General features: G+C 43.0%; 1 protein-coding gene across 8 annotated transcripts in view; it reads right to left on the bottom strand.

Annotated features, from left to right (window-relative positions):
• Nucleotides 1-18975, bottom strand: part of LOC106571902 (IQ motif and SEC7 domain-containing protein 1) — a 191660-nt gene that overhangs the window by 35892 nt on the left and 136793 nt on the right. Inside the window, exons 1-2 of one of the 8 annotated variants that reach the window (XM_045695922.1) lie at nt 14097-14376; nt 13892-13963 (exon numbers count right to left, since the gene is read on the bottom strand). The exons of 5 other annotated variants lie outside the window; for them this stretch is intronic. Coding sequence is in view for 1 of the 3 variants with exons in the window: in XM_014145448.2 (XP_014000923.1) it covers nt 5940-5953 (14 nt within the window). In the remaining 2 variants the exon portion in view is untranslated. Of the gene's footprint in view, nt 1-5939; nt 6274-13891; nt 13964-14096; nt 14377-18975 lie in introns of those variants that run through there. 2 more of the 8 variants (XM_045695920.1, XM_014145448.2) reach the window with 2 other exon arrangements.

The raw sequence follows: 18975 nt of genomic DNA, 5'->3' as shown, positions 1-18975 counted from the left end.
TGATGACAAGTGTATTTTCCCCCACAGCAATCTTATCTCACTAAATACACTAAGCCAAACACACATCCTAGCACCGTTAAACTTGGGAACAAGAAAAGTCTTGATTTTTAAACACTGAACACACCCTCTGTATCTACATCCTCCATCTCGCTCTCACTCGCTCTCGTTCTCTCTCTGTATACAGTATGTGTGGAAAACCTTCTATATCCCCTCTGCCCTATCCAAGCGTCTGCACGGCTCTTTCCATGGGAATGATGTCATGGTTGGGAATTCCAACAGGAGGCCCTTTCTTTGCTCATAAAAACCCCTATTTTCCCCAACTCACTGCACATGGCCTCCCTGCATTTCAGCTCATACTCCATCACACTCTCCTGTCCCCTTTTCCCTGCCTCTCCTGGCCTTGGCAAGAGCCATAGTAGATCGGGGACATCTCCACTGCATGGCATATAAGTTTTAGCTTCACAGATCATTTCCATATTTCAGTCTAGCAAGAAAAGCACTTCATGAAGAATATTGAGTTATGAAAGTCTTACATTCAGAAAAGGAAACGAAAATATGAATGAAAATGGAAAATGGGCATCTGCTACAGTACTGCAGATTCCTAAGACCTCAAGTGTTTTTCCATTGAAGCGATAGCTAGTTTCCTGGAGACCCACTCAAAATAGTTTTTTTATTGTATATGAAAGAGTTGTGCTGTGCAACGCTGTCTACATGATGTCATGCACCATTTATCATATCTGCTTTTGCAAGCCAAAGCCGGTAAGCGCTGCACCAGAAATGGAAAAGAAAACGAAAAGTCGGGCTCTCGGCCCTGTCTGGAAGCAATTAGCTTGGCGATGTCATTGTTTGATACTGCAGCGGTTTAACAGAGAAGTAGGGGGCCGGGATATTTGGAGTGAATAGTAAGCAACTCGTTAAAAGTAAAAACGAACACAGTTTTCCCGTTAACTCTTGGGGGGGGGGGGTTCCTGTGTCTAACAGGGAGCTGGAAACAAATGTATAAATGGGCTGGACTGACAGTAATGAAAGGATATGAGGTGTTGCTCATCATATCAAATTCTGTCTGGCAGCAAAGCTGGAACAGATGTGTTGCCTCTGGGATCCTCAAGGAACCATCCAAGATCATCAGACATCAACTAGTGATGTCTGAAGGTCTTAAGAACGTGTCTCTACATCCGTTAGTAATGCCTGAGCTCTCTAAGTTTAGATTAGGGGGAATTTGTCTGTCATGTTGTAATAGCACCAAAGAATGGAGACAGTATACTGTATACGCGAAAGTAAGCTAAATATATGGGCTGCTTTTCTTCCTTCCGTCTCTCACTGCAGCAAAACAACAATTAGCGTGCATCAATTAACCCTCCTGTTGTGTTCGTTTCATGTTAATTCATTCTGTGTTCCCGGTCCAAAATGACCACCCCATTATAGCCGTGTCTTTTCGACAAGGGTATAAGGCCATCTCCCGTCCTACTCTTGGCAAATCTGACCATGACTCCATTTTGCTCCTCCCCACCGACAAATAAAGACTCCAGAGGGATGTTCCAGCGGTCAGGTCTGTACCACGCTGGTCTGACCAATCAGAATCCATGCTCCAAAACTGTTTTGATCACATGGCAGCCTTGTCTGGAAACTGAAGGAGTATAGTTAAACAGTACAAATACAACCTACGCAGATCGATGAATCAATCAATCAAATGTATTTATAAAACCCTTCTTACATCAGCTGATGTCAAAGTGCTGTACAGAAACCCAGCCTAAAACCCCAAACAGCAAGCAATGCAGGTGTAGAAGCATGAAGATGGCGAGACACAAGTATAGGGACAAAGTGGAGGAGCAATTCAGTGGGTCAGACACAAGGTGTATGTGACAGGGGCTTCTAATGATCACGGATTATAAACAGAAAGCCAGTCACATTCTGGACAGCAACGCAGCCTTACCGGATGAGTTAACACCTTTTTCTCAAAATTCAAGCAAACTACTCTGAGCTGCCGAGGAGAGCCCCTGATGACAAGGAGGGCTATGCCCTTACGTTCTCCATGGAGGATGTACAGTTGAAGTCAGAAGTATACATACACTTAGGTTGGAGTCATTAAAACTCGTTTTTCAACCACTCCACATATTTCTTGTTAACAAACTATAGTTTAATTAAGCAAGTCGGTTAGGACATCTACTTTGTGCATGACACATGACATTTTTCCAACAATTGTTTACAGACAGATTATTTCACTTATAATTCACTGTATCACAATTCCAGTGGGCCAGAAGTTTACATACACTAAGTTGACTGTGCCTTTAATTAAACAGCTTGGAAAATTGCAGAAAATGATGTCATGGCTGTGGATGTATTTCAAGGCCTACCTTCAAACTCAGTGCCTCTTTGCTTGACATCATGAGAAAATCAAAAGAAATCCACAAGTCTGGTTCATCATTGGGAGCAATTTCCAAATGCCTGAAGGTACCATGTTCATCTGTACAAACAATATTACGCAAGTATAAACACCATGGGACCACGCAGCCATCATTCCGCTCAGGAAGAAGACACATTCTGTCTCCTAGAGATGAACGTACAGTGGAGCGAAAAGTGCAAATCAATCCCAGAACAACAGCAAAGGATCTTGTGAAGATGCTGGAGGAAACGGGTACAAAAGTATCTATATCCACAGTAAAATGAGTCCTATAGCGACATAACCTGAAAGGCCGCTCAGCAAGGAAGAGGCCACTGCTCCAAAACCGCCATAAAAAAGCCAGACTATGGTTTGCAACTGCACATGAGGACAAAGATCGTACTTTTTGGAGAAATGTCTTCTGGGCTGATGAAACAAAAATAGAACTGTTTGGCAATAATGACCATCGTTATGTTTGGAGGAAAAAGTGGGAGGCTTGCAAGCCGAAGAACACCATCCCAACCGTGAAGCACGAGGATGGCAGCATCATGTTGTGGGGGTGCTTTGCTGCAGGAGAAACTGGTGCACTTCACAAAATAGATGGCATCATGAGGAGGAAAATTATGTGGATATATTGAAGCAACATCTCAAGACATCAGTCAGGAAGTTAAAGCTTGGCTGCAAATGGGTCTTCCAAATAGACAATGACCACAAGCATACTTCCAAAGTTGGCAAAATGGCTTAAGGACAACAAAGTCAAGGTACTGGAGTGGCCATCACAAAGCCCTGACCTCAATCCCATAGAACATTTGTGGGCAGAACTGAAAAAGTGTGTGCGAGCAAGGAGGCCTACAAACCTGACTCAGTTACACCAGCTCTGTCAGGAGGAATGGGCCAAAATTCACCCAATTTATTGTGGGAAGCTTGTGGAAGGCTACATGAAACATTTAACCCAAGTTAAACAATTTAAAGGCAATGCTACCAAATACTAATTGAGTGTATCTAAACTTCTGACCCACTGGGAATGTGATGAAAGAAATAAAAGCTGAAATAAATCATGCTCTCTACTATTATTCTGACATTTCACATTCTTAAAATAAAGTGATGATCCTAACTGACCTAAGACAGGGATTTTTTACTAGGATTAAATGTCAGGAATTGTGAAAACCTAAGTTTAAATGTATTTGGCTGAGGTGTATGTAAACTTCCGACTTCAACTGTATGTAAGTTATTCAAACAGCTAGCTAGCTTTTCAGACATTTTCAATCTCTCTCTAGCTCAAGCTGTTATCACCACCTGCTTCAAGATGTCCACTATCATCCCCGTGCCCAAGAAAGGGAAAGTAACTGTAAGTCGCTCTGGATAAGAGCGTCTGCTAAATGACTAAAATGTAAATGTAACTGAACTGAATGACTATTGACCCGTAGCACTCACTTCCATCATCATGGAGTACTTCGAGAGGCTAGTTAAAGACCACTGTGGTAAACACACTGTCAGGGAAATGAACAATTCACCACCACCTCTACCCAGAGAATGCTGGTACTTGTTTTTTTATATTTTTTATTAACCTTTATTTAACTAGGCAAGTCAGTTAAGAAGAAATTCTTATTTGCAATGAGAATTTAACTGCCTTGGTCAGAGGCAGAACGACAGATTTTTACCTTGTCAGATTTCTACCTAGTAGAAGAATGTTTTTTGTCTAATGCTCAGTGATGAAATTCCATTGAAATGGGTCTACTTGTAGGGCACAGCAAGGAGATACGACACATTACTAGGCTCAGATAGAGTATTGCCATTACAGTTAAGAGTATCCCTAATGGTCGGCCATTACATACAGAACTGTGCTCAGATTACCCCCAGCGTGAGTGACCACGGAGAATATAAATACACAGAATGGCAACTGGAGTGCATGACACAGAATTATCCCTAACCACTTGTGCAGGGACAGATATGTTTTCATCGCCCTAATGGCTAAATTAGGATTGGGGTAGAGTAATCGGATCCTAGATCCGTGGTTAAGGGCTAGCCACACAGAGTGCATGACACTTTGATGGGGGTGGGGCCCGCCAGTTACCCATCCCTGGTCCAGAGTGATAGGGCCACCTGCTGGCCAGATATGTTATTGCAGTACTTTCTGTTATCTTCCTATAATTTTTTATTTATGTATTTAACCTTTATTTAACTAGGCAAGTCAGTTAAGAACAAATTCTTATTTACAATGACGGCCTACCAAAAGGCAAAAGGTCTCCTACAGGGACGGGGGCCTGGGATTAAAAATAAATACAATATAAATATCACATCACAACAAGAGAGACAACACAACACTACATGAAGAGACCTAATACAACAACATAGCAAGGCAGTGCATAGAGGCATAGTAAGTGCATAGAGGCATATGTATAAACAGCCACACACACAGCGACCCTGAGGGAGAGCTGAGCGAAGATCATGAAGTCATAGGACAAGGAGGTCAGGTGTCTCTGTGAACAATGGCGGGAGGAGGGAGGGTGGAATCAAGGAGATAGAGTTATTCAAAGATCCACAGGATGGAATAAGACACTGGCCTGCTTTTGCTAGTGAGTTAAGACGGTTAGTGGTGCACCATTCTATTTGAAGCAGTGCATAGAGGCATGTGTGTCCTACGTCATGTTAAGATGGTCAATTGACTTGACTGCTTATAGTTCACAGAATGCTTGATGCTTATTTCATGTTGAATTTAATCAGAACATCAAACATCAAAGCAGTACATGGCAGGCCTACACGGTTACAATTTCTAAACATGATCAAACTGAGTCTCATCGTTTTCTGGTACTGGAAAAATAGAACTACAGTTGCATTATTACTGTATGTCACAACAATAAAACATCTGCAGTACATTTCAAACATTTCTAATCTACAGGATAAAATGGAGAACTCCCTGACTATCCTTCAGCAGCCAAACACTGTGGAACCCTTAGAACCCAACTACAGCTTTGGGTTCTAAGGGTTGACATCTGCTTCCTGGTCTAACTGCACCATGGTGACCAATCCATCATCAGACAGACTCCCCGTCCGTAAAGCGAAGGCCAAACATTGTAAGAGACACCTCCTTCGGCTCTCCTTCCTTTGTCTGTTTCCTAAATGGATTTTCAATGGCTTTGATATATCAGAGGGTAAAAACTGTCTGCTTCTGACGGTGCCAGAAATAGATTGAAACCTGATACCTGTCCTCCAAGCACAAACTGTGTGAGTCGAAAAGCTCTTGATATAATAACTGGCCTGTGTTTGTTTTGGGCCATTGACAAGCATGCCTGTCTATGCAATCAAATTAGAGACACAAAAGCAAAGTGAAATCGAATGATGCTGTTGATTTGTGCAAATTGACTGTATGGCTCACAACAACAGCTGTTGTCCGTTTAATCTGCTTGCACTATCGGTTAATCGCATCACTGATCAAACAGTCACAAGGTAAAAAATAATTCTTTTTTTGAAGTATGCCCGTACCATGTAAGTATTACAAGGAGGTTGAAAAGAGTAAGCGAGAAAGAGAGCCCCTTCACATTCCCCCTCACTCACTCACCTTCCAAACCACATCCAGCTAATCACTTCTCCAGACCTTCCCTCTGTGTTGTGTGTCCTGTTCTCTCCCTCTCCTGCTCTCTGGAGCCTGCTCCCTCAGCCCTGGGCTTCTGCTGGAGGTCTGCTAGATCTGCTAACCCACTGTGTGCTCCCCTGCTCTACCCTGGAAGTGACTACAGTGTCTCTGTAGCATCCCAGCACCCCCGGAAAGAGACACTGGAGCTATTGAGCCCTAGAGGAGCACCTCCCTGTCCGGCCGTCTGCACTGGCGCTGACCATTGTTTGTGTTGGCACAGGGCATAAAGCAAGCCTTTCTCATGCTGCCTGCTGCATCATACATTTTCCATGTTTGATTAGGGGAAAATACAGACAGAGAAAAACAGGGCCTGCCCTGTGGCGAGGCTAGAGGACGTGTCATGCTGTCAAAGACCTGCGCCAAATAATATACTGTATATTACACGGGTTTCTTTAAGAGAAAGAAATTACACACATAAAGTTGACACAGGCAAAGGTTGAGAGTATGAGAGCTGTGCGGAATTACTTTTTAATTTCGCTCTCCTACTTTCTGCTCCTTCTGAAAGTGAGAACACTGATGATATTTCACATTAACGACCTCCTCATTTGGCTGTAGACAGTAGTACAATAATTCATTTCCCATAAAGTTGTTTTTGGAGAAAGCACTTTGTACTAAATGATTAAGGCCAGCTGTAAGGAGCGACTGCAGCCACGGGGCTAGTCAAGATAATGACCGAGAAGGTGATTAGCACTGAGTGACAATCACTTAATGTCGTGCAAAGGATGGGAAGGCTGAGATAAGGAACACTATATCACAGTGATTTGGGATGTACAGTTAGATCTCAACTTGAAGAAAAAGGGAATATATTCCACACAATATTAACCTTGTCGCCCTGGATAAAAGTGTCTGTTAAATGACAAAAATGTTGAATGTATGAGTGGGGATCCCAAAAGGTGTCCAGCAGGCCCTCATATAATGATACTGTAACAAACACTGGAGTAGTACGAAACTAAACTATAGGCTTAAGGACAGGCTTCCATTGGACAGCCAGATAGCTATAGTTTGACCCCTGAAAGCAGTGTGTTGGTGTTCGGGGAAACTGCAATGTCCTCAAAATGTGTTAACTAAAGGAAATCCTGCCCAGTTTCTAGCGTCTTCTCTTTTCCAAAACTCTGCAGATCTGAGTGGAAAACAACCACCAAATCCAAACCCCTATCACAGAACATACCTCTGAAAACTGTCAGCGTAGGCCTATCAGTTTACTGGTGATGGTAACCTGGGACGTTTGCATTTTTTTTTCCAACTGCAAAGGGACCTGGATCATTAGTATTTAAATATTAACTGAAATGTTTGCTTGAAAGCATCTCAACAATGAAGGGGAAATTAGGAGATAAATTATTCATTACTTTTGTCCGTAGCCTCTGCTGAAATTCCTCCATTTGTAAAGCCTTGGGTTTGTCGTAGCTAACAATGGACATAGAATAGGTCACTAGGTAAAACAACATGGAAACAAAGTGTCCTTTGGGGGGGAAAAAAAACATACTTCATCTGGGCAACTAAGATTTAACCAGTCATACGTTTTATTTTTTCGCTCTCACTAAATGTTTTTTTTTTCCCCTATGTGAATATGAGCAACTAAGCAAACTTTTCTGCAGGTCACAAGTGTCAAGAAATGTATTCATGTCGACACATTCCAGTGGAACCAGATATCCTGAGTATGCACATTCCATTCATACTTCATTTCCAGCAAGTCCTGGAAGAGTGCAAGTCAGCACATCTACTGTCTCTCCATACTCACAAAACCCCTCCAAGCTGACAGGAAGGATAGCCCTCTTTTTATACGTTTGTGAGAACTGCATGTCAAGACCCCCGCCATGCCACAGGCAGGGAGTGGCAATGTATATAATACATTAATTATAAAGTTTTATGTTTCGGCAGCCTCGACGCTTCAGTTTGAGATAGTGAAAAGGTATTTACTAGAAGGGGGGATAGTCCTATGTAGGACACATGGATTAATTTACAATTATCAACGACAAAGACCTGACACAGACTAACTTTGTTTCGTGTCCATTAAATCCACTCAGAACCACAATCTCCTGGATCTCATCCGACATCCTATTGAAAGTCAATAGGGATGGAAGCCATTTGTTCGGAATGGAGCGAGAAAAAACATTCAACATTCACACACCCACAATACATCAACACACAGCTCAGCTCACAACATTCCAACCCCAATTAGGTCCTTCAGAATGAATTACAAAAATTACAGTCATTACGGAGAAATGGATTACAGCCAGAGTGTCAACCTGTCCGCTGTCTCGGCCTTATCCTGGGCAGTGTGATATATGCTCCATAAGGCTTACTGCTTTAATGACGGCATGCACATCCCTGGTCTTGGTGGGCTGCAGAGTCTATTGACCCGTAGCCCCTAAATTACTCATTAGAAGCCCCCAGGCCCAGTTCTCCTAGCCTACAGGATAACCAGAGGATAAAACTCTGGTCAATTCAAGGGTAGTGGGCCTCATCCGCAGTCTGAATGACCCCTGCTCCCGAGTGGCGCAGCGGTCTAAGGCACTGCATCTCAGTGCAAGAGGCGTCACTGCAGTCCCTGGTTTGAATCAAGAATGCATCACATCCGGCTGTGATTGACGGTCCCTTAGGGCGGCGCACAATTGGCCCAGCGTCGTCCGGGTTTGGCCGGGGTAGGCCTTCATTGTAAATAAAAATGTGTTCTTAACTGACTTGCCTAGTTAAATAAAGGTTAAATTAAACATGAACAAAAAAAAACAGACCAGAGTCAAGGGATACACAGCTGTCAATCAACTGGAGGAGTTGAGGGATCAGTTTGGCTCCTTCAACTGGGGTAGAGATGTATAGGTGTGAAGGATTTACAGTGAATTAGTTGAATCATAAGATACTTTATTTTAAATGTACTTACAGTTAAAGTTAGCCTGGTACGAACCATCCTGATCTTGCGAGCTCACATTCTGTAGCGAAACAGAATGTGAGCTTACGAGATCAGGATGGTTCGTACAAGGCTAACTTTAACTGTAAGTACATTTAATATAATCAACCAGTCTCTTAAGTTAAAGTGGCTACTACTATAAAACCCAAACTGAATTCAGTCATCAACGATACGCAGTCATTCTAATCCAATGACCTTCTTCCAAACCTGAGGTGCCACTCGGAAAAAGTAGCTTTTTTCACAAGTCATTCCCACTGTGATACCACACAAAATGGCACCAGACACTCCTAAATGTAATCTCTGAGTGACATAAACCAACAGGAGCCATTTCAGAGAGTGTTTTCTCTAATGGCGAAGTCTGTTTTCTCACAATGTACAACCTTAGTATCTACTGTGGAAACACAGATTACATGACTTTCTTCATGCCACTTTCCCCTTTATCTCCTTGTCCTTGTCAAACGCTTGTTATTCTCCTGTCTTAGATGTCATGTTAGTTTTGAAACAAAGGATGGGCTGTTCAGACTTAGGTAGAGGCAGTCCAAATCAAAAGGTATTATGTTTGTGCCAAAAGGGATCCGCTTCAACCTTCGGAAGTGTTAAGTCCTGTTTTAGATAGGAAGGTCTCCAATTGGAAATACACCTCACACAGTGAAGTTTTAGATTCCTCTTTTTGTAAAAAAAAAAAGAAAAAGTTAGCAGATAAAAAAAATCTGAAAACGCCCAAAAACGTATGTTTACTCTCTCCATGGTGATGCTAGCCAGAGCTAAAGGAGAGGAGAAACTAAGCTGGTACACAGACACCACACAGGCACAGCTCAGGTGTGCTTTCACGCCAGCCTCCCTGACAGCCAGGATATTACCCTTTCCAATCCACACACGTGTACTATAGACGCATAGCAGAACCACAGAGCTGAGAGACCAGTCTTTACTGCCAGGAGAGCTGAACAGGAGGGCCAGTGTGAGGGTGACAAGCCCACTTTATCGGTCCCTAGGTCTGAAGGTTAAGTATGTCAGCATTGACTTGTGCAGTCACAAGGTTAAGTTGTTTTAAGCAGAGGGTTGATCTTGAGGTAAATAATACTTTATAGAGGCAGCAACAGAGTATCCCTGCTCGCTTCACTACACCCTGCTGAATACAGAGCAGAAAACAGTGTTGTGCACTGTCATTTCCAACATCTTTATTTAGGGGTCCATTTTATTCAGTGCATAAACATGCAATGGAATGTGGAGAAAACACCTGGGATTCATAACTCTGAATTCTGACTAATGATCCTGAGGGGAATTCTGTGTTTCATTACGATCTCTAGCAGAAAAACAAAACTCACCCCCCAAAAGACAACAAAACAACAAAGAATGTCTTGATGGGATAGAGCGAGAGAGAGCAAGATCAAGTGAGAGAACGAGGGAGGAGGAGTGGCTAGTAAGGGGAGGAAGTACACAACACGGCATGGAAACAATCCATGCATACAGTACTGTAGTTTTCCCAACCTCCATTCTGCCATATGACTGATGAGAGAGAGAGAGAGAGAGAGAGAGAGAGAGAGAGAGAGAGAGAGAGACCACTCACAGCTCTGTGCGTTTAATTTGCTCTGGTAGGCCATCCATTTTGTAAACAGCTCTTAATGAGTGCAGATCAGTAGCTCTGAGTGAACGGCGAAAAACAGGCAGGGGTCTGTTATAACCAACACTGCCTCGCTTGCATCCGCAGGAACAATTGAGGAAGAATCGATGTGCAGTCAGAGGGTCCCATCCTGTCCGCTACAGGTTTAATTGAAAATATGCTAATAGGGTGCTGCCGGGTGCTGATCGAGATGAATCACCCTGGAGCTCTGCAGTGAGTCAGAGGGGAGAGCTGGGCTGGCTGGGGAGACATGGCTGCTCTGGTCCATCATAGACAGGACAGGAAGGAAGATCCAGCATAGATAGGACAGGAGGGAATAACAATTGGTCTACAGCAGGGAAACTTTGATAGGGGTGGGGGCCACAAAAACTCATGAGGTGCTACAGTGTCTCGCAAAGAGAAATGACAGTCCATCGTTACCAAGAAATGAAGGTCAGTCAATCCGGAACATTTCAAGAACTTTGAAAGTTTCTTCAAGTGCAGTCGCAAAAACCATCAAGCGCTATAATGAAAATGGCTCTCATGAGGACCGCCACAGAAATGAAAGACCCAGAGTTATCTCTCCTTTACAGAGTTCAAGTAACAGACACATCTCAACATCAACTGTTCAGAGGAGACTGTGTGAATCAGGCCTTCATGCACAAATTGATGCAAAGAAAACACTACTAAAGGACACCAATAAGAACAAGGGACTTGCTTTGGCCAAGAAACATGAGCAATGGACATTAGACCAGTGGAAATCTGTCCTTTGGTCTGATGACTTCAAATTTGAGATTTTTGGTTCCAACCGCCGTGCCTATGTGAGACGCAGAGTAGGTGAACGGATGATCTCTGCATGTGTGGTTCCCACCATGAAGCATGGGGGAGGTGGTGTTATGGTGTGGGGGTGCTTTGCTGGTGACAATGTCTGTGATTTATTTAGAATTCAAGGCACACAACCAGCATGGCTACCACAGCATTCTGCAGTGTTACGCCATCCCATCTGGTTTGCTCTTAGCGGGACTATGATTTGCTTTTCAACAGGACAATGACCCAACACACCTCCAGGCTGTGTAAGGGCTATTTGACCAAGAAGGAGAGTGAAGGAGTGCTGCATCAGATGACCTGGCCTCCACAATCACCCAACCTCAACCCAATTGAGATGATTTGGGATGAGTTGGACCGCAGAGTGAAGGAAAAGCAGCCAAGTGCTCAGCATGTGGGAACTGTTGGAAAAGCATTCAAGGTGAAGCTGGTTGAGAGAATGCCAAGAGTGTGCAAAGCTGTTATCAAGGCAACGGGAGGCTACTTTGAAGAATATTTTGATTTGTTTAACACTTTTTTTGGTTACTACATGATTCCGTATGTGTTATTTCATAGTTTTGATGTCTTCACTATTATTCTACAATGTAGAAAATAGTAAAAATAAAGAAAAGCCCTTCAATGAGTAGCTGTGTCCAAACTTTTGACTGGTACTGTATATACATATACACACAGTGGCAAGAAAGGGTATGTGAACCCTTTGGAATTACCTGGATTCCTAAATAAATGAGTCATACAATTCGATATGATCTTCATCTTAGTCACAACAATAGACAAACACAGTGTGCTTAAACTAGTAACACAAATTATTGTATTTTTCGTGTCTATATTGAATACATAATTTAAACATTCACAGTGTAGGTTGGAAAAAGTGTGTGAACCCCTAGGCTAATGACTTTTTCAAAAGCTAATTGGAGTCAGGAGTCAGCTAACCTAGAGTCCAATCAATGAGACGAGATTGGAGATGTTGGTTAGAGCTGCCCTGCCCTATAAAAAACACTATTCACAAGAAGCATTGCCCGATGTGAACCATGCCTCCAACAAAATAGACCTCAGAAGACCTAAGACTAAGAATTGTTGACTTGCATAAAGCTGGAAAAGGTTACAAAAGTATCTCTAAAAGCCTTGATGTTCATCAGTCCACGGTAAGACAAACTGTCTATAAATGGAGAATGTTCAGCGCTGTTGCTACTCTTCCTAGGAGTGGCCGTCCTGCAAAGATGACTGCAAGAGCACAGCGCAGAATGCTCAATGAGGTTAAGAAGAATCCTAGAGTGTCAGCTAGACTTACATAAATCTCTGGAACATGCTAACATCTCTGTTGACGAGTCTACGATACGTAAAACACTAAACAAGAATGGTGCTCATGGGAAGACACCACGGAAGAAGCCACTGCTGTCTGAAATTCGCAGACAGCGCTTCTGGCAAAATATTCTGTGGACAGATTGAACTAAAGTTGAGTTGTTTGGAAGGAACACAACACTATGTGTGGAGAAAAAAAGGCACAGGACACCAACATCAAAACCTCATCCCAACTGTAAAGTATGGTGGAGGGAGAGTCATGGTTTGGGGCTGCTTTGCCTCCTCAGGGCCTGGACGGCTTGCTATCATCGACAGAACAATGAATTCCCAAGTTTATCAATACGTTTTGCAGGAGAATGTAAGGCTATCTGTCCGCCAATTGAAGCTCAACAGAAGTTGGGTGATACAACAGGACAACGACCCAAAATACAGAAGTAAATCAACAACAGAAATGTTTCAACAGAATAAAATACACCTTCTGGAGTGGCCCAGTCAGAGTCCTGACCTCAACCTGACCTCAACCCGAAATGCTGTAACATGACCGTTCACACCAGACATCCTAAGAATATTGCTGAACTGAAACAGTTTTGTAAAATTCCTCCTGACCGTTGTGCAGGTCTGATCAGCAACTACAGGAAAAAGTTTGGTTGAGTTTATTGCTGCCAAAGGAGGGTCAACCAGTTATTAAATCCAAGGGTTCACATACTTTCCCCACCCTACACTGTGAATGTTTACACGGTGTGTTCAATAAAGACATGAATTGTTTGTGTGCTATGAGTTTAAGAAGACTGTGTTTGTCTATTGTTGTGACTTAGATGAAGATCAGATCAAATTTTATATCCAATTAATGCAGAAATCCAGGAAATTCCAAAAGTTCATATACTTTTTTTCTTGCCACTGTATATCTAATTTATTTTTGGGGGGGTAAAATTGGTCCACCAGCCTACAAAAGGGGTGGGGGGAGGGCAGTTGCCTGCCGGCCACCAGTTGCCCGTATCTGGTCTACAGCGAGACAGAGAGCAAAGGACAGAATAGCCACAGATCTACAGGGCCAAACATATCCTCACAAACCATCTCTGTTCAGACAAGAACACACACTTATGTTAAATAAAACATATGCACATACACACAAAACTTCTCTCTCTATCTTTTTTCCCCCTTCTCTTCTCTACCTCCAGGGGACATGCATCAGCGTGACCATGACATCAGACTACAGAGCAGAGAAGTGGAGCCGGCACTCCGGCGTACCGTTCGATCCATTGACATGGCAGCCTCTGCTCTCAGCTGCAGCTCTGGATCCATTGTCTGCATCCCTCCTCACTGCCACACATTGACTTAGTCAGCACAACAACACCGCTTATACATACCACTACTGCAGCCAGGTAGGTACTGCAAGCAACCATCAAACACACACTGACAGCAACAGACAGACACCATACATGTGCCCACCTACCTGAGCCTTCATATATCTGCCACCTCTGTGTCGAGTGTCGAGGAGACAGAGACAGAGAGAGTTCAGGTGGAGCTGAGAGCCCCTGCACTATAAGGCAGGCTCGTTGATCTACGTAGAGCTGAGATCGATAAACAGGCTGCTAGGCTAGCAGAGGAGAGGTGGATAGAGCTGGGATATAGTGCTGTAGTGTAGGCTGCCTGGGGTTAAGAGACATGGAGCACCAGGCAGGAACCTCTATCGGACTGATTCATTCTTTAGTCATCAGCACATTCCTTTGAATGTCAATGAAAAGGAGAGTCTCTCCCTGCGCCCTCCCCCTAACCGCTCTCGCTCTCTCTCTCTCTCTCTCTCTCTCTCTCAGCTGCTCTGTCAATCTTGCCTTCTCTCTCTTTCTCTGTCTACTTTCATACCACAATCTTTCTCTCATACACTCAACTGTTTTCTCTCTACCCCTTCATCCCTCTCTCTCTCTTTCAGTGCATTTATTCAGCTGTTGCGTTGATCTCGGGCACATTGGGGACGTGTCTGTCCAGAATCAGTTTGTTGCAACGGCTGCAAGGTCACCACACCTGTTTCCATGCCTCTCTCGCTCTCTTTCTCCACTACACATGACAGGACCAGAGGGGAAATCTGAGCTTTGCCAGACAACACTCTGAAACAACTGTATTATAAATTTATACTGACTGAATCTGGACTGATTCCTCGTACTAAATAATGTATTGCAATCTAGATTGGCTTGTAATAAGCATTATATTTCGATCTTAATAACTGGTTTGACTCAAACCACTTCTGTAGCGTATGAATGGAGAGGAAAAACTCATCCCTGCATGCGATTGTATAATCTGAAACGGAAACCATGGTAATCGCTAGCGGAAAACGCTGTCAGTATCATCAGGCTTCCAGGAAACCTCCACCTCCCTCTCTTTCCTCTGGGCCTTGTGTCCTGTACAGGCCTCACTAAAGCTCCCTAGCCCAGTCCTCTGGCTCTACGTTGGGCCAGAGATCACAACACTGTGTCTGTCAGCACCTTGTGGAACACAATAGAAAACAGCTCTCTCCATGGAAGGCTCCGTTAGTCCAGATTCAAGTTACCACAGGATTCACCTATTGTAAAATAGATGTGCTGTAAAAATGTTTTTTTTTTTTTTGTATTTGTATGAAGTAATCTTGGAAACGCAGAACCAAATGTTGCGTAACTGCGTCAGCTACTAGACACATGTTATGTACGTCTGTCCACGAGAGATTAGGATATATCAATCAATCAATCAATCAATCAAATGGCTCTAATCAACTCATCTATGTCAATTTCAACCCAGCATTAACCTGGATCTAGTTCATCATATTCATATCATATTTCTTCCAGCACGGCTGCCTTACAGTATAATGCTGCGGTTTTTCTCTTTCTGCTCCCAGCAGGCAACCCCCATTATCTCTGAACAATAGTAAGTAAATGTTACTTATAGATCTCTATAGAGACAAGCAGTAATCAGATGGAGGAACCGCTGGAGAGACGCCAGGTAGAGAGAGGAGGGAGAGAGAGAGAGAGAGAGAGTGAGAGAGCAAGAGAGAGAGACAGGGGGATAGGGGAGATGAGAGAGCTGAAGAATACTCAGAGAATACACACAAGCCAACAGCTTCCCCACATCTCTTATTTCTCTGTCCTCCAATGGTTAACAGTGGAGTACTTGTCCAGTTGTTTGTTAGGGTAAAGACATCCCACATCCTTTCATTTCTCAGGTCTCTGCCCTTGGGGAGTTCACAGTGGCGTACTTGTCATCTCGTTTGTTTTGTCTGGGGGGTTAGTTAGTTTATCTGTCTTGTCAGTTAGCCAAGACAGATAAAGGGCTGTGTATCTCTCCTTCACTTACAACAACAAAACACCAAAGCAACTGTATGGGTGGAGACTTCAGAGATACTGTATGAAGGGGACTTGGTTTGGGAATATTTTAAACTGTGGATGGGGGCTCCTGTCCTCACCAACAGATGGAGCCAGTGCACAGCAATGCAGTACCAAAACCATTCTGTGATTTCATTTGACAAGCGAGTGAGTGAAAATAGCAACTGCACTTAATGAAGGAGAATGTGAGCGAGAAAGAGAAGATGGAGAAAAGATATAGTGTGTTTGGGGATGAGCAGGAGTGAGCAGAGGAATAAGATTCTCTCTCAGGGGAGCTCATTTGGGGAGGAGGGTGAAGCTGACAGTAACCGTACTGTATAGAGAGAAACGGTTTGATCTCCAAGTCCAATACCAGGACAGGGGAATGAGAGACAGAATGACATGTTTCTGAGCCAATTACAGTCTCCGACTGAAATATTTGGCAATGAATCCCACTACAGTTGTTATAGATCTTTCTTTAGTGTCATTTTGATGACAGAGAGCAATGATGGAGTAAGTCCCCATTAAACTTAACTAAGATGACAGAAAAATCCATAACATACCCATTTTCCCATGGAATACTCTATCCTTGAGAAAAAGTAAAGAAAAGAACCACTGCGAAAACATGTTGAAATACATGTAAAAGCCTCACTGTGTCAAGACTGCTTTGCTGAAAATGTGAATGACCGTCATTGAGAAAAGCCCTTCCACGGTGAGGACAGAAGGCAGGTGGTCTCTGGGGACGTGTGCACGTGAGCAGTGCACGCTCATCATCAAACGCTGATGGAACTACTGCACACAGTTGTCACGGTAACAGAAAAGGCTGACAGAATAAGTACTTCCTAATAATTGTCAAAGAAGGATTTAGGCCTAAAGGCCAAATCAAATGAAACGCAAACGAGCATTGCTTCGCATAGACGTGAGAAAAATAGACTTGCTTTCTAATTTGAAGCGCATGCTGCTTTTGACGGCGCTCACGGCTCGTCTGTTTTCTGTCATTCACTACCGTGCATTCTAATTCCAGCGTGTACACGCTCGTTTGCTTGTTTGTTTGATTTGGCCTTAACGCACAAAATGCCCTAGAAGGATAAACAGTACACTTCAATTATTATTTACATGCTACAGTCCCAACACTGTAATTTCTCAGAGGCAGGTACTAATTTAAAGATGTGGGGATCCATCCATGGAGATCAAACAGTAGGCTTTGAAACCATGCTTGTCAACTGATTATACTCAGCAGTGTAGCGTTAGGGTTAGTTCATGCCCAAAATAATAAATACCACAACTTGTATGTATTTGTATTTATTATGGATCCCCATTCGCTGCTGCCAAAGCAGCAGCTACTCTTCCTGGGGTCCAGCAAAATGAAGGCAGTTTATACAATTTTAAAAACATTGCAATACATTCACAAATTTCACAACATACTGTGTGCCGTCAGGCCCCTACTCCACCACGACCACATATCTACAGTACTAAACCCATGTGTATGTATAGTGCATATGCTATCGTGTGTGTGTGTGTGTGTGTGTGTGCGCGCGCATGTGTCAATGTTTGTGTTGCTTCACAGTCCCCGCTGTTCCATAAGGTGTTTTTAATCTGATTTTTAAATGTAATTTTACTGCTTGCGTCAGTTACTTGATGTGGAATAGAGTTCCATGTAGTCATGGCTCTATGTAGCACTGTGTGCCTCCCATAGTCTGTTCTGTGTGACAGACAGCTCGGTGCATTCAACATGTCAATAACTCTCAATAAAAAAAGTAGTGATGAAGTCAATCTCTCCTCCACTTTCAGCCAGGAGAGATTGACATGCATATTATTAATATCAGCTCTCTGTGTACATCCAATGGCCAGCCATGCTGCCCTGGCACCTGACCACAAAAAAAGTTTGATGAATTAGTACAGTATTCTACATCAATAGGTACAGGATAAAAAGCTACTGAATACTTCAACAGGGCAATCAATAGTTATAGTCTCAGAGGATCGTACTAGGTCTAATAAAAATGTAATTTGCCAATTCTATGAGTGAATGTGGCGTAATAATGATGATCCATTCAGTTATTAGACGCCCTCCAACACGTGGACTATACATCTATTAGCACAGGATCCATCATCAACCTGCTCTGAAGAATCTTGGCCTATGAATTTGTAATGCTTCAGCTTTAACCCAAGGACCTGGGTAATTCATCTACTGTTCTCCTGTACAATCTCTCAGACAGACACAGAGCTGAAAGCACTCCAGTGGCCTGTCGAGCTATTTTATAATATTTCTCTGTCTCACTCACACACACACACACACACACACACACACACACACACACACACACACACACACACACACACACACACAAAACATTAAGAACACCTTCCAAAATTTGGTTGCTGGCCCATGTTGACTCCAAATCAATTCAAGCTTTATTTATACAGCACATTTCAGACGTGGAATGCAACAATGTGCTTTACAGGAAAAACAAATCGAAAACAATGAAAATAAAAGCTGAAATATTTACTAAACAACAATCACCATATAAAAAAATTATGAATAACACATACTGAACATCTAAAAAGCCCCCTAAGAAAAAGCAAAGCTAAAAATATGTGTTTTAAGATCTCCTTTAAATATGTCCACAGTTTCTGCCCCCCTCAGGTTCTCTGGCAGGCTATTCCAGAGGCTGGGGGCAAAACTAAAGGCTGCCTCTCCATGTCTCTTGGTCCTAGGCTTTGGGATAGTTAAAAGGCCAGTGCCAAAGGACCTGAGAAACCTACTTAAAAGCATGTGACATGTAATGGGGAGCACAATTGTAAATTGATTTATAAACCAATAGAATATTTTTTAAATGAATTCTAAAACTCACAGGCAGCCAGAGCAGAGACCTTAAAACCTATGTAATGTGTGCTCTCTGTCTGGTCTTGGTCAGTACCCATGCTGCAGCATTCTCTATGTTTTGCAGTTGAGCAATGGTTTTCTTGGGAAGACCAGACAGTGGAGAGCATCAAGCCTGCTTG

The sequence above is a fragment of the Salmo salar genome, chromosome ssa15 (genome assembly GCF_905237065.1).
Source record: "Salmo salar chromosome ssa15, Ssal_v3.1, whole genome shotgun sequence".
NCBI classification, from domain to species: domain Eukaryota; kingdom Metazoa; phylum Chordata; class Actinopteri; order Salmoniformes; family Salmonidae; genus Salmo; species Salmo salar.
Note: the sequence above shows the minus strand (reverse complement) of the source record. Positions and strands in the feature narration are given on the sequence as shown.